The sequence below is a fragment of the Petromyzon marinus genome, chromosome 53, assembly GCF_048934315.1.
Source record: "Petromyzon marinus isolate PM22_M1 ecotype Great Lakes invasive population chromosome 53, UKy_Petmar_22M1.pri1.0, whole genome shotgun sequence".
Classification (NCBI taxonomy): Eukaryota; Metazoa; Chordata; class Hyperoartia; order Petromyzontiformes; family Petromyzontidae; genus Petromyzon; species Petromyzon marinus.
In genome coordinates this window covers 3,799,291-3,815,171 of record NC_133719.1, presented here as the reverse complement: position 1 = coordinate 3,815,171, position 15,881 = coordinate 3,799,291, and the positions used below count along the sequence as shown (strand labels likewise).

At 54.2% G+C, this 15,881-nt stretch overlaps 1 protein-coding gene across 1 annotated transcript in view; it reads left to right on the top strand.

Annotated features, from left to right (window-relative positions):
* LOC116953838 (protein cornichon homolog 1-like) overlaps positions 1 to 15,881 on the top strand; it is a 167,565-nt gene that overhangs the window by 71,926 nt on the left and 79,758 nt on the right. Inside the window, exon 3 of the mRNA XM_032974090.2 lies at positions 12,540 to 12,593. Within this exon, the coding sequence (XP_032829981.1) occupies positions 12,540 to 12,593 (54 nt within the window). The remainder of the gene's footprint in view (positions 1 to 12,539; positions 12,594 to 15,881) is intronic.

Genomic DNA, 15,881 nt, shown 5'->3' with positions numbered 1-15,881 from the left:
TGAGGACCTTCATGATGGTGAGCGGGCCCGGGTAAAACTACGTGGCGGGAGTCAGAGCCATTCCGTGTACACCTTGGGGTGCGACAGGGTTGTCCTCTGGCTCCCAGATTATTTAACATCTATTTTTACCACGTAGTTCGTGAAGCCTTCAGTAGCTGTACCGGGGGAATTTCCATTTGGTACAGATATAATGGGAGGCTGATCGATGCCCGGGTGCGGTCAAGGGATGGCTCCCTTTTGGTCAACCACGTTATGTATGCCGATGATTTGATAATTGCTGCTCATTCAGAGGAGGAGTTGGAGACGCTTCTGCTGAAACTAGAGTGTGCCACTAAGAGGTGGGGCCTTACCATCAGCCCCACCAAAACTAAGCACCTGCCTGGGTATTTTGTACCATCGGACACTCCACTCCCACAACTCCAAATTGGTGATGGGGCAGTGTGCTCATGACCGGCTCTGGTTTGGCAGCGGAGGTCTCACTCTGAATCAGTCGAGCGGCAATATCTTTTCATCGGTTGCGTAACGCTGTGTGGAAGTTGCCTGGTCTGTCGCTCCGCACGAAGCTTCAGGTCTTCTCGGCCACAGTCATTCCCTCCCTTCTCAACACTTTCGAAACGTGGACCCCCCAAATGGAGCATCTTCGCCGGTTATAAACATTTAGGCTGGCCTGACTACGACCATTCTGGGTTTAACCAGGCTGGATTGTGTGAGGAGCTCACAAATCATTGAAAGATCTGAGCAAAGTCCCATTGTTGAGCTCCTCCGGCAGGCAATGCGGCGTTGGCTGGGTCATGTAGCCCGCATGTCCAGCCACCGCATGCCTAAACAGCTTTTGTTCGGCCGGATCTAGGGGGATAAACGGGCGCAGCACGGGCTAGATAAGAGATGGAGTGATGTGGCACAGGAGGACGTGGAGCTGAGTGGACTTGCCGATGACTGGTACCAGTGGTGTCAAGATTGGCCTCAGTGGAGGAGGCTCGTGAAGGACGCTACTGGGCAGTTGGAGGCAGTCGCCCTCCAACAACAACGGAGGGTGGAGGAGCGACGCTCACAACAACGAGCGGAGCGCAGGGTGGCTAAAGCACAGCAAGTTGGCACAGTAGGGGGCACAGATGGTGCATCAGCCACTCATCTCGGTCATCTCAGTCAGTCGACTCGTGGCACCTGGGTCTGCCTCGTGACCTCTTGCCAGCGGGCGTTTGACACTTCACGTGGCCTCAAGGTGCACATGGCCTGGCACAAGCGTTGTGGTGATGTCACCGCCACTTAGTGGCGAATGGCGGTTGTTGTTGTTACGTGTGTGCGTGTGTATGTGCGTTTGTGCATGTGTGCGTGTGTGTCTGTGTGTAGTGTGTGTATGTGTGTGCGTATTGTGGGGAGCGGTAGTGTAGCAGTTAGCGCGCTGCGCTATGAACCTGGCGACCCGGGTTCAATTCCCGCTCACGGCCAACACCAGTGACGATTATCTGAACCGGTCCTGGGCCTCCCCTAGGTCGACTCAGCCTGAAACTAGTACCTGGTGCGATGTGTAAACATCGTCACTGGGGAGATAAAGGCGGCCGGGCGTGGTGCTGACCACCCACTCCTTCGTGTGCTGTGCCGGCCTTCATAGGTGCTCGCTAACAGCGCTTGCCCCTACAGTCTGTTAAGGCTATATGGGGGATCTTTATCTTTGTCTTGTGTGTGTTTGTGCGTCGAGGCTAACTGCAGACGATGGTGGGACGTTGAAACGACGATGCCTGCAATGTTGTCGATGAGCGTGATGGGCGGTAGTAGGCAGAAGGCGAGGCGGAGGGTGGGAGGGGGGGATGACAATTTAAGGATGAAGTTGCGTCGATCTTGGAAGACCGAACAAATGGCACGTGCTCGCGGAGTTTGGGAGATGGTCGTCGATAAGTTTGGCGATAGAGCGAACGCTTGCTGGGGTCTTTGGCCGGGTCAGCGGGGCCAGGCTTCTTGAGCGGAGGTGTCACCTGGCCGAATTTTGAAGTCACGGAAGAAGAAGAAGAAGATGATGGGAGAAGGGAGTGTGGCACGCTCCCTCCTCCCATGTATACTTCCATCGCAAGCATCACGGGGCATTAACGGCGGCTTGGCGGGGGAGAGACCTTCATCCAGCAGTGGATTGACCATGGCCTGAGGAAGCTGGTTATTGTTGTTGTAATTACCGGGGAAACGTCACAGTACTCAAATTGTAAGTGTCCTAGTGGGTTTACTCTTCAACACACCGGGTGTGTGCTGAACGAGTAACTAATTGGCATTTTCTTCTTGATTTACGTGCCAAACCATTACTAATTGGCTGCGTTGGGAGGTGGCGGGTTTAACTACACATTTGTATTTACGCGATCTAACCCAACAAAAAAAAACCTCCGCCATGGATAATACCGGTCGCGACAAAGCCCACCACGTTTTCAACCGAGATAGAAGAAAAAGATCACCGGCCGGACTGCTGCAAGGAAGGAAAATTCTACAGCAGGTTGAGAAAAGCGCGACTTGCGAGTTCGTCATCGGCAAGTGCGGACAGCTACACCGCTCGGTCAACAATTCCAATCAGGGCGGAGGAGGCGCGGGGGGGTCCACGCATCCCGTGACCGCGAGACGCTGATGGCACGACGATTGGGACGGCTTTCTGGATGGAGATGTCGTCGTGGCCATTGTCGCATATCTTGGGGTTTTCTTTTTGTGTTATCGTAAACGTCTAAGAGCACGGTTGGCTAAGTATGGTGCGGAAGAAGTTCAACCTACGTCCACAGTCCATAATGGAGGTGTAGTGAGTTCAACTGAGTCGCAGACGTAGACTTGTAGGCAACACATTTATTTAACTCCAACACACGAGGTAACTTCCCCTTAACAGAATAACAACCTATGGTGGTGACCACCAGGCTAACTACACTAATTACAACAGGTTCAGGTCCACGTGTTGGAGACTCGTTGAACGGAAAACAAGGACGAAGGTTTCTTCCAGGATGAACAACAACAACCCCCTGGTCCCTCTCGGGACCCGGCTTATATTCTCCATGGCGTGGCCGGCTCCGCCCTTGGCCACGCCCACCTTCCAGAATCCTCGGGAAGGATCTGGGTCCCAACGACGTGACCACCCCTAGCCCCCACTTGGGGCCCCTTCGTAGACTTAACTGGTCACGTGTCCTCCCGGGTCAACCAGAGTGCCATGGTCTTTAGTAACCTCGTTCCTACGGCCGGCACTCCCACACCCTGTCCTGTAGGGGCCGGCACTGCACGCCAAGCGTGGTGCCATCCAGCGCATCAATCAGCGCTCACCGGGCCCCTCTAGGGCTGGTACTACACCCACACCGCTGTGGCGTCCGCGATGTCGCAACACCGCACGCCGTGCCCCTCTAGGGCCGCCACTGCACGTTGACATCCCGCGATGTCACTCTGAGAGGTGTATTGGGCGAGATTGCGTCAATATAAATGCGTCGTTAGGCCCGCCACCACCCAAAGCAGCCGATGAATAAGGTTTGTCACGTGACCAAAACGTGGCCGATTCGTCACCAGTACAGCACACCTGTTGTTGTGTTGAAGAGCAAAACCCCCCACAACATTTGCCATTCGGGTACAGTGACGTTTCGCCGACAATTCCAACAACAGCAGCCAGCATCATCAGGTGGTCTTTAATAGACGGGGCGTAAATGTGATGTCGTCACCTGTGAGCCAATCAGCGGCGAAGGCCAGAGGGGAGGAGGAGGGTGGGGTGTAAAAGTATGCATATACATCACATAGACAAATACATTATTATTATTATTATTTCGCTTGTTTACCCAGGGAAGCCTCGCTGAGTCCCTCGACTCATTCTCAGGAGCTCCTGCCGAGTTGTTGATTTTTTTGCAGTAGAGAGGCGCTGCTGCTGCTGCGGTGCGAGCCCGATTAGGTAATTTGCAGGTTCATTTCATAGCATCGTGATGCTATGGGGCGCCGCAGTGGCAAGATGTTAACAACCTCGCCTGGTATACAGGAGGTCGTGGGTACGATCCCGACCCTGCTGTATATTTGGAGTTTGCGTGCTCTCTTTCTCCTTGCCCTGGCGTGTATTTATTCTCAGGGCCCTCCGGTTTTTCCCTTCGCATACATCGCATCAACATCACGCGTTTAGAGTGTTTGGCTGCTGCTAGGAATATCCACGTGACGGTAAGCCACTACGCTGAGCTATCGTTTTGGGCCAGGTCGCTTCTGAAACAGAGCTACGTAGCTCAGTGGGCCTCACCTTGTAAAATAAAATAAATGCACGTGGCCAATACTGGTCACGTTGTGTGTTTGTTTTTTAGTTTTTTTGCTATGGGGAAAAAAACCAGGGAACCCGAAGTAAACCCATGTAGAACAGGGCGAGAACCTACACACACCCCACACTCACTCAACAAAGACAAAGATCCCCCGTATAGCCTTAACAGACTGATTGGGGCAAGTGCTGTTAGCGAATAGCACCAATGAATGGCGGCACCTATGAAGGTCAGAAAGGCCTGCTGTACATTGGAGTTTGCGTGGTGGCGAGATGTTAACCGCCTCCCCGGTTATACAGGAGGTCGTGGGTTCCACCCTAACCCTGACGCCTGCTGTGTATTTGGAGTTTGCGTGTCTCTCTCTCTCTCCTCGTGGTCGGGTGGATGTCTCCGGATCCTCCGGGTTTACCCCCCCCCCCCAGCCCCCAGAATCAACATCACGCGCTTGATAATATTTTGGCTGCTTTAAGAAGTTCAACATACATTCAGATAGCAACTGTGCTCCTAAACCATCATAGTCTGAAGCACGTGGGGATCAGTCAACTCGCCACGTATGTGTGTGTACGTATGTTGAACTTCTTTTGCACCGTAAGTGGGGGGCGCCAAATTATAGGGATTAAAAATACTAATTTAAAAACATATAAATAAAAAAAATACAACAAAAATGCAAAAAAATAATATGTAAAAGAAATACAAATAAAAATACCAGTAAAAAATACGAGGAAAAAATACGAATAAAAACATGCAAATATAAAAAAAATCCGAAGAAAAAATATCAAATTTAAAAATACAAGGAAAAAATGCAAATAAAGAAATGCAAATAAGGAAGATGTAATTGTTTCAATTCCCCGTGCGCATAGAGGGAATGCGAATTATAATTAATTTGGCAACGTTTCTGAGCATGTATGTGTTGGGCAGGCGGACGGACGGACGGACAGACCGAAAAATTATGCCTCTGTTTCAAAAAAACAAAAAGCTCACAAAAAAACATGACACGGAAACGGAGGGGCAAAATGTTTCCCAGTTTACCAAAAAACCTCAGCCAAGAATGTTGTTGCCCTTGGGGTTTGGGGGCGGCGGCGCCAATTGCACGGTTTGCCTATGGCGCCGGTTGCTAGCAGCTCGTGGAGGGACACCTCTGGTTGTAACGCTCACTCGACCCACACTCGACCCACACTCGCCCCCACTCGACCCACACTCGACCCACACTCGTCCCCACACTCGACCCACACTCGACCCACACTCGCCCCCACACTCGCCCCACACTCGACCCACACTCGACCCACACTCGACCCACACTCGCCCCCACACTCTCTCCACACTCGCCCCACACTCGACCCACACTCGCCCCACACTCGCACCCACACTCTCCCCACACTCGACCCACACTCTCTCCACACTCGCCCCACACTCGCACCCACACTCTCCCCACACTCGCCCCCACACTCGTCCCCACACTCGACCCACACTCGACCCACACTCGCCCCCACACTCGACCCACACTCGACCCACACTCGCCCCCACACTCGACCCACACTCGACCCACACTCGCACCCACACTCGCCCCACGCTCCACACTCGCCCCACACTCGCCCTGCCACTGCCGCTGCTACTGCTGCTACTTACTGCCTGCACGCGGATTCCCGCTGTGTCAGCGAATTTCCCAAGGCGCGTCTGCGTGTCAAGACTTCATCATTCGCAACGTTCCCACCGGCTGTTCCTCGCTCCGTCCCAATTTTTTTTCCCCGTCCTCCTCTCTCTCTCTCTTTTTCTCTCTCTCTCTCTCAATTCCCACCGTGACCCAGATTCGATTGATTCAATTTGCAAGAGCTTCCTGCGTGTCACGGTGCGTGTGTGAGTGTGTGCGTGTGTGTGGTGTCTTTGTGTGTGCGTGTGCGCGGTGGAATGTGGGGAGCGGTAGTGCAACGGTTAGCGCTACGCTGCGCTATGAACCCGGCGAACCGAGTTCGATTCCCACTCACGGCCAACACCCAGCGACGAATATCTGAACCGGTCCCTGGGCCTCCCGTAGGTCGACTCAGCCTCAAATGAGTACCTGGTGCGGTGTGTAAACATCGTCACTGGGGAGACAAAGGCGGTCGGGCGTGGTGCTGTCCACGCGCTCCCTCGTGCGCCGTGCCGGCCTTCATAGGTCCTCGCTAACAGCACTTGCTCCAACAGTCTGTTGAGGCTACGCGGGGGATCTGTGTCTTTGTTCGGTGGGGAGAGAGTGGTGGCGAAGTCTCATCATCAGCAAGCTCCTCCGGCAGGCGAGGCTGCGTTGGCTGGGGCATGTAGCCCGCATGCCCAGCCACCGCATGCCCCAACAGCTTTTGTTTGTAGGGATAGAGGGGGGCTAAACGGGCGCGGCATTGGCTCGACAAGAGATTGGCTAATGCAGTACAAGATGACGTGGAGCTGAGTGGACTTACCGATGACTGGTACCAGCGGTGTCAAGATGGGCCTCTGTGGAGTAAGGCTCGTGAAGGACCCTGCTACCGGGCAGTTGGAGGCAGTCGCCCTCCCAATGGAGGGCAGAGGAGCGACGCTCACAACAACGGGCGTAGTTCTGGGTGGATGAAACGCGGCGAGTTGCTACATTCGGGGGAAGCAACACGTGGTGCATCTGCTCGGTCACCTCGCTCGGTCAAACTCAGGGCGCCCGCAGGGTCTGTGCCGTGACCTCCTGCTAGCAGCAACCCTGCAACGCTTCACGAGGCCTCAGAGCGCACCTGGCACGGGTTGGGGGTGGGGGGTGGGCAGGGGTTGCGTCGGCGGCCCCGAGGCACCGGTGCCGCGTGCGGCTCTTCAAGGACTGCCTCGTGATGCCCCCATCCTCGTGCTCTTGAAATATTGAGGGGGTGGTGTTTTGTTCCCAATTCGAAATGAAACGTGGCTCTTCGTGTTGTTCATAGTCTTTGGGTCCTTCGGTAAAGTTACGTTGATAGGTTCAACTAAATAACGAAAAAGTAACAAACATAAAAACTACTGCGTTGCGATCGCAACACAAGCGGTCGTCATCCGCTTGTGTTTTGCGATCGAAACGTCGTCGTTTTTTGTTATTTTCTTTGAACCCATCCACGTGACTTTACCGAAAGAACCAAAGAATATGAATTACTGCAGTCAGGAAAGCGTTAAGTCAAGATATAGCTCCACTTGTTGTTTTAGCTGTGGCACGAAACCCTGACCTAGCACGACCCCCTGACCTAGCACGACCCCGTGACCTATCACGATCCCGTGACCTAGCATGACCCCCTGACCTAGCACGACCCCCTGACCTAGCACGACCCCCTGACCTACGACGACCCCGTGACCTAGCACGACCCTTTGGCCTAGCACGACCCTGTGACCTAGTACGACCCCGTGACCTAGCACTACCCCCTGACCTAGCACGATCCCGTGACCTAGCATGACCCCCTGACCTAGCACGACCCCCTGACCTAGCACGACCCCCTGACCTACGACGACCCCGTGACCTAGCACGACCCTTTGACCTAGCACGACCCTGTGACCTAGTACGACCCCGTGACCTAGCACTACCCCCTGACCTAGCACGGACACAAGCGCCGTGGTGACGTCGCCACCACTTAGTGACGGTTGTTGTTGTGTCTGTATATCTGCACTGCGGACCTGACTATCTGGGTTCGATTCCCCAGCCACGGCTGACAACAGTGGCGACTGAATCTTGAACCGGTCCTGAAACCGACCCCGCTCTGTGTCTCACCCACACCAACCCCGCTCTGTCTCACCCACACCAACCCCGCTCTGTCTCACCCACACCAACCCCGCTCTGTCTCACCCACACCAACCCCGCTCTGTCTCACCCACACCAACCCCGCTCTGTGTCTCACCCACACCGACTCCGCTGTGTGTCACCCACACTGACCCCGCTCTGTCTCACCCACACCAACCCCGCTCTGTCTCACCCACACCGACCCCGCTCTGTCTCACCCACACCAACCCCGCTCTGTCTCACCCACACCGACTCCGCTGTGTGTCACCCACACTGACCCCGCTCTGTCTCACCCACACCAACCCCGCTCTGTCTCACCCACACCAACCCCGCTCTCTGTCTCACCCACACCAACCCCGCCCTGTCTCACCCACACCAACCCCGCCCTGTCTCACCCACACCAACCCCACTCTGTCTCACCCACACCAACCCCGCCCTGTCTCACCCACACCAACCCCGCTCTCTGTCTCACCCACACCAACCCCGCTCTGTCTCACCCACACCAACCCCGCTCTGTCTCACCCACACCAACCCCGCTCTGTCTCACCCACACCGACCCCGCTCTGTCTCACCCACACCAACCCCGCTCTGTGTCTCACCCACACCAACCCCGCTCTGTCTCATCCACACCAACCCCGCTCTGTGTCTCACCCACACCAACCCCGCTCTGTCTCACCCACACCAACCCCACTCTGTCTCACCCACACCAACCCCACTCTGTCTCACCCACACCAACCCCACTCTGTCTCACCCACACTGACCCCGCTCTGTCTCACCCACACCAACCCCGCTCTGTCTCACCCACACTGACCCCGCTCTGTCTCACCCACACCAACCCCACTCTGTCTCACCCACACCAACCCCACTCTGTCTCACCCACACCAACCCCACTCTGTCTCACCCACACCAACCCCGCTCTGTCTCACCCACACCAACCCCGCTCTGTGTCTCACCCACACCAACCCCGCTCTGTCTCACCCACACCAACCCCGCTCTGTGTCTCACCCACACCGACCCCACTCTGTCTCACCCACACCAACCCCGCTCTGTCTCACCCACACCAACCCCGCTCTCTCTCACCCACACCAACCCCGCTCTGTCTCACCCACACCAACCCCGCTCTGTGTCTCACCCACACCAACCCCGCTCTGTGTCTCACCCACACCGACCCCGCTCTGTCTCACCCACACCAACCCCGCTCTGTCTCACCCACACCAACCCCGCTCTGTGTCTCACCCACACCAACCCCGCTCTGTCTCACCCACACCAACCCCGCTCTGTCTCACCCACACCAACCCCGCTCTCTCTCACCCACACCAACCCCGCTCTCTCACCCACACCAACCCCGCTCTGTCTCACCCACACCAACCCCGCTCTGTCTCACCCACACCAACCCCACTCTGTCTCACCCACACCAACCCCGCTCTGTCTCACCCACACCAACCCCGCTCTGTGTCTCACCCACACCAACCCCGCTCTGTCTCACCCACACCAACCCCGCTCTCTCACCCACACCAACCCCGCTCTGTCTCACCCACACCAACCCCGCTCTGTCTCACCCACACCAACCCCGCTCTGTCTCACCCACACCGACCCCGCTCTGTCTCACCCACACCAACCCCGCTCTGTGTCTCACCCACACCAACCCCGCTCTGTGTCTCACCCACACCAACCCCGCTCTGTGTCTCACCCACACCAACTCCCCACTCGCCTCGATAACGTCCTCGCAGATCCCGGTGGGGTAAAATGCGTGTAGGCTCCATCACTCTTCCGTTTGGAAGAGTAGGCCAAAACCACGACTTTGGCTGCGGGGCTTCGCCCGTCTCTCGGTCATCGGATAGCTCCCCTTGTGGCTCGCAGAGCGTGCGTTGATTGCACGCGTGTCCAGTATTGGCACGCACATACAGACATCAAATGAATAGCGCATACGACTAAGCCTGGCTTTTGTGGGCTAGGAAAGGGAGCATTTTTGATTCTGCGGATAACGAGCGCGGCCAAGGCCCTCGGAAAACAAATATGACTATATTTATCATTAATATTAAAATTGTCAATATGTATGTGTTATATATATAACGATGGAACAGCTACTGTGAGATTCGCATGGGGAAGGCGATAAGATAGAATATTTACAGTTGGCAAACAGTTGGTAGAAGATAGCGGCTGAGGAATGGACTTCCCGGCGAGGGAGATGGAGCGACAGACTCGACTCTGGTGGGAATCGCTTCATCGTGAGAGATGGCAACTATGTGAGGAGGCCTTCATCCAGTGGATAATCCATGGCTGCTGCTGTTGTTGTTGTTGTTTCTTACGATGATGATGATGATACATCTCGCACCTCCGACACATACATGAACACATTATCAATCGCATTATTTCGCTTGTTGACCCAGGGAAGCCTCACTGAGTCTCGTGACTCATTCTCAGGAGGGTCTTGCCGAGCCGTTTTTGCATGAGAAAGGTGCTGATATTGCTGCTGTTGCTGCTGAGGTGTAGTCCCAATGGAGTACGTTTCAAGCTATTGTTGTTTTTAAAGCATTGGAATATTATTGGGGCACTGCAGTAGAGAGATGTTAAATACCTCGCCTGGTATACAGGAGGTCGTGTGTTCGATCCCAGGCCTGACGACGCCTGCTGCTGTATATTTGGAGGTTGCGTGTCTCTCTCTCATCATCAGGGTGGCTAGGAGATGTTAACTGCCTCGCCTGGTATACAGGAGGTCGTGAATTCGATCCCGCGTGGATTTTTCTCCGGGTCTACCGGTTTTTCCCTCCACGTATAGAATGAACATCACGCGTTAAGAGTATTTGTCTACTGCTATACATTTCCACGTGATGATAAGCCACTTCGTTGAGCTATCGTTTGTGACCAGGTCGCTTCTGAAAAATAACTACGTAGCTCAATTGGGCCTCGCCTGGAAAAATAAAATAAATGCACGTGGCCAATGGTGGCCACGTTGTGTGTTTGTGTGTTTGTTTGTTTTTAGCAATGGGGAAAAAACCAGGGAACCCGGAGTAAACCCATGTAGAACAGGGCGAGAACGTACACACACCCCACACTCACTCAATCAACAGAGACAATCATCCCCCCGTATAGCCTTAACAGACTGGTTGGGGCAAGTGGTGTTAACGAGTAGCACCTACGAAAGGCGGCACCTTCGAAGGCCGCGAAGGCTATACGGGGGATCTTTGTCTTTTGTTCACTATGAGCAACGTCGGGAGGAGATGTGCAGCAGTTATGACCCCCAGCGACCTGAGTTCGATTCCCGGTCACGGCTAAAATCAGCGTCGGCGAATAGCTGAAACTGGGCCTCCCCTAGGTCAACTCAAAGTGCATCTGCCAGCTCAAAGCGAGCGATGGGTTTGGGGGCTCATCTCTGCTGGTGGTGGACAGAAATTCCACATTATCATGGCGGTGGGCAAGTCGGGGTCTCGCCTTTGGCAGAGCACGTGGTAGCCGGACGCACGGAGTACCCGCGCAAGAGGTGGATTAACGAGAATTTATCTACAGGGTAAATCTATTTTGGTGAGATGTTGTTGATGTTACATCGTGTTTTTTGTATTTATATATATACGTATACCTCAAGGTGAATCAGCGGTCGTGAGAGCGGGCAGGTCCCAATGAAATCTTAATGTGAAGAGTTTAAATCCTAGTTGGTGGCGGTTGACTCAGCCCATCATCCCTTCTTCGGGGGGGTGGGGGTCGATAAAGTGTCTACCAATCACGTGTGCAGCGACCCCGCCACACTTCACGTGGCTTCAGATCGCACCTAGCACGCTGGGCCGGCAACCTCTTTTGTGACGTTCAACACCGCAATGCCCCGCCCCCACCAACGGCCCCCGAATGACGTCATTCGCGTCACGCACGTGGCCCAGGTGACGAGCAACCAATCGTCAACCGCCGTTGGCCTCTGTTCGCTCCGTGGCGCCCGTCGATTTGCGGGGCCGCCAAAAGCCGTGGCCAGCACGCGTTAAGGGGCCGTCCATAAATGACGTCACGCACCTGGGTGGGGGGGGGGTCAGACATTTGTGACGATGTGTGACGAGGAAGGGGGGGGGTTAAGAAATGTGACGTCACATCAAAATGTGCAACTTGAAATAAATATAGACAACACGTTCTACTTAATTAAATAGACTTTTTAATAAATGTTTTCTCCTACAACATCAGAGTGCAGCGCCAGATTAAATACGCAATACAATGACAATAGTTTAAAGCGATATGAAGCATGTTTAAGGGGTGGGGGGGAGATTTGTGACGTCATATTTGAGGGGGGGGGGTCTGACTTTTTGTGACGCCGTGTGACGATGGGGAGGATTGGGGGGGGGGGGTAAAAAATCGTCCAAAATCGCGTGACGTCATTTATGGACGGCCCCCTAGCCAGAGAAAACCTCGACTCCTCCAATGGGGGAGCTTCTCTCTCTCCCTCTCTCCCTCTCCCTGTAGGCAAGCCCACACCACAACGCCGGTCTAACCGTGCCCGTTCTGTTGTCTGTTTCTTGTCGTTTGCCTTCCGTGACCCCCCCCTACCCCCCGCCCGCCCCCACTTCACCCCACACAACGTGGCCGGAGCAAAGACGCAAATGGAGCGGCTAAGGAAGGTGGAGCGCATCTGCCGAATGCTGAAAAAGGTCTGGTGCTCACGCGTCGCACGCACGCGTACTCACTCCCCTCCGAGCCGCTTCAACCCCGTGACATCTCCCCCTCCCACCCCCCTCTTCCCTCCGCTAAGATGATGATGATGATATAATCTACCTTGATCTCTGCGTTAGCAGGCGCACTGTCACCCTCCACCGCATGCCCCACAACGTGTCGTTTGAGTAATGGGTTGAGGGTGAGTTTTATCAGCTGGTCGGCGTGGGGTGTGTTAGTGTGGTGTGTTAGTGTGGTGTGTGGTGTGTGTGTTAGTGTGGTGTGTGTTAGTGTGGTGTGTTAGTGTGGTGTGTGGTGTGTGTGTTAGTGTGGTGTGTGTGTGTGTTAGTGTGGTGTATTAGTGTGGTGTGTGGTGTGTGTGTTAGTGTGGTGTGTGTTAGTGTGGTGTGTTAGTGTGGTGTGTGTTAGTGTGGTAGTGTGTCTTAGTGGTGTGTATGTGTTAGTGTGGTGTGTGTGTTGGTGGTGTGTGTGTTAGTGGTGTGTGTGTTAGTGTGGTGTGTGTGTGTGTTAGTGTGGTGTGTGTTAGTATGGTGTGTGTGTTAATGTGGTGTGTGTGTTAGTATGGTGTGTTAGTGTGGTGTGTGTTAGTGTGGTGTGTGTGTGTGTTCGTGTGATAGTGTGGTGTGTGTGTTAGTGTGGTGTGTGTGTGTGTTAGTGTGGTGTGTATGTTAGTGTGGTGTGTGTTAGTATGGTGTGTGTGTTAGTGTGGTGTGTGTGTGTTAGTATGGTGTGTTAGTGTGGTGTGTGTGTTAGTGTGGTGTGTGTGTTAGTATGGTGTGTGTTAATGTGGTGTGTGTGTTAGTGTGGTGTGTTAGTGTGGTGTGTGGTGTGTGTGTTAGTGTGGTGTGTGTTAGTGTGGTGTGTGTGTGTTAGTGTGGTGTGTGTGTTAGTGTGGTGTGTGTTAGTGTGGTGTGTGTGTTAGTGTGGTGTGTGTTAGTGTGGTGTGTGTTAGTGTGGTGTGTGTGTGTGTGTGTTAGTGTGGTGTGTGTGTGTTAGTGTGGTGTGTTAGTGTAGTGTGTGGTGTGTGTGTTAGTGTGGTGTGTGTGTTAGTGTGGTGTGTGTGTTAGTGTGGTGTGTTAGTGTGGTATGTGGTGTGTGTGTTAGTGTGGTGTGTGTGTTAGTGTGGTGTGTGGTGTGTGTGTTAGTGTGGTGTGTGTGTTAGTGTGGTGTGTGTGTTAGTGTGGTGTGTGTTAGTGTGGTGTGTGTGTTAGTGTGGTGTGTGTGTTAGTGTGGTGTGTGTGTTGGTGTGGTGTGTGTGTGTTAGTGTGGTGTGTTAGTGTGGTGTGTGTGTTAGTGTGGTGTGTGTGTTAGTGTTTTGTGTGTGTGTTAGTGTAGTGTGTGTGTTAGTGGTGTGTTAGTGTAGTAGTGTGTCTTAGTGGTGTGTTAGTGTGGTGTGTTAGTGTGGTGTGTGTGTGTTAGTGTTTGTGTGTGTGTTAGTGTAGTGTGTGTGTTAGTGGTGTGTTAGTGTAGTAGTGTGTCTTAGTGGTGTGTTAGTGCGGTGTGTTAGTGTAGTGTGTGGTGTGTGTGTTAGTGTGGTGTGTGTGTTAGTGTTGTGTGTGTGTTAGTGTGGGTGTGTGTTAGTGTGGTGTGTGTGTGTTAGTGTGGTGTGTGTGTTAGTGTAGTGTGTGTGTTAGTGGTGTGTTAGTGTGGTAGTGTGTCTTAGTGGTGTGTATGTGTTAGTGTGGTGTGTGTGTTGGTGGTGTGTGTGTGTTAGTGGTGTGTTAGTGTGGTGTGTGTGTGTTAGTGTGGTGTGTGTTAGTATGGTGTGTGTTAATGTGGTGTGTGTGTTAGTATGGTGTGTTAGTTTGGTGTGTTAGTGTGGTGTGTGTGTTCGTGTGATAGTGTGGTGTGCGTGTTAGTGTGGTGTGTGTTAGTATGGTGTGTGTGTTAGTGTGGTGTGTGTGTGTGTTAGTATGGTGTGTGTTAGTGTGGTGTGTGTGTTAGTGTGGTGTGTGTGTTAGTGTGATAGTGTGTTAGTGCTGCGTGTTACTGTGTTTGCGAGGTAACTGCCCGCGTCTGACAAGTTCGGGACCGCGTCGCCGAGAAACGCCACGGGGGAATCGTTCCACGTCCCAGCAGCTTCGTGGGGGTGGGGTGGGGGGGTTGTTCGCTTTGCCTCGCGCGCAGTATTCCCCGGGGCGGCCGCCGGCCCCTTCGAACCGCGTACCCCTCGCAACGAGCGGCAGACGTGGCCTAACAATGATGGTGTCAACCTGTAACGCGTCGAGAGAGAGAGAGACTCGCAGGCGACAGGAGGACGAGGAGGAAAGCAACGGCGAGCGGAAGGGCAGCGGAAACCTGGCAGGGACGAGCTGGCACCAACGATTGCCCAAGCTCCGCGGTCCTGTTGTGTGCTGAGGGTTTATCGGCCACACTAATGAGTGTTCACACGCGGGAGGGGGGGGGGGTAGGTGGGGGGGGGGCGGGGAAGCGGATCGCCCGGAAAGAAAACGCCACGCGTGCGAGGGGGCAACGCTTGATCCGTAAAAAAACACGCCGGCTGGTGGAGGGAGGGAGGGGGGGGGGTGGGTAGGGGCCACATTTGTTTGCTCGACCCCGCCTTCTCCTGGAAGATCCCAGGCGTGCCACCTACTCGACACCCATCGGTGCGGTGATCCATCGACCCTCCGCGTCTGGCTCATCACACGGGCAGCCGCGCTCGCCGCAGCCGGCCACAGATTGCGCCCCCACCCCCCCCCCCCCCCCGGGTCGCTCCGCTAATCATCAGCACCCCGCATCGAACCCCGCTGCTCGGATCCACTTAAAACGCGCGGGTGCGAGAGACGGAATAAATGGGGGGGGGGGGGGGAAGATTTACAAAATCCCGTGGCGTTAAATTCGAGAGCTGAAGTGTCTGACCTCGGCTACTTGAAGCGGGGTTTGTTTAAAACAAACGTGACGACGACGAAAAAGATAGAAGACCTGGATTCTCGCGCGAGTTCAATCGCCTTGAAATTCATTTAATTGCTTAGTCGGCGTGAATTTTGATCGGCAATGCCCGAGCGACGAATTCTTCATTGCCCACCCACCCCGACCCACTCCCAAGTTTTATAACGCAAAGACACGTCGCAACGATCCCGCAGGTTTCTGTTGTTGCCAGTGCCAAGCAGCAGTAGGACGGCAGGATTATCAAGGGGGGGGTGGCCAGTACCACACCCGACCGCCTTTGTCTTTCACACACACACCTAAAAAACAAAAACAAAGATCCGCGTGTCATCATTCTTTGTGCCATCAGTCTGTGCGTCATCACTCTGTGCGTCATCAAT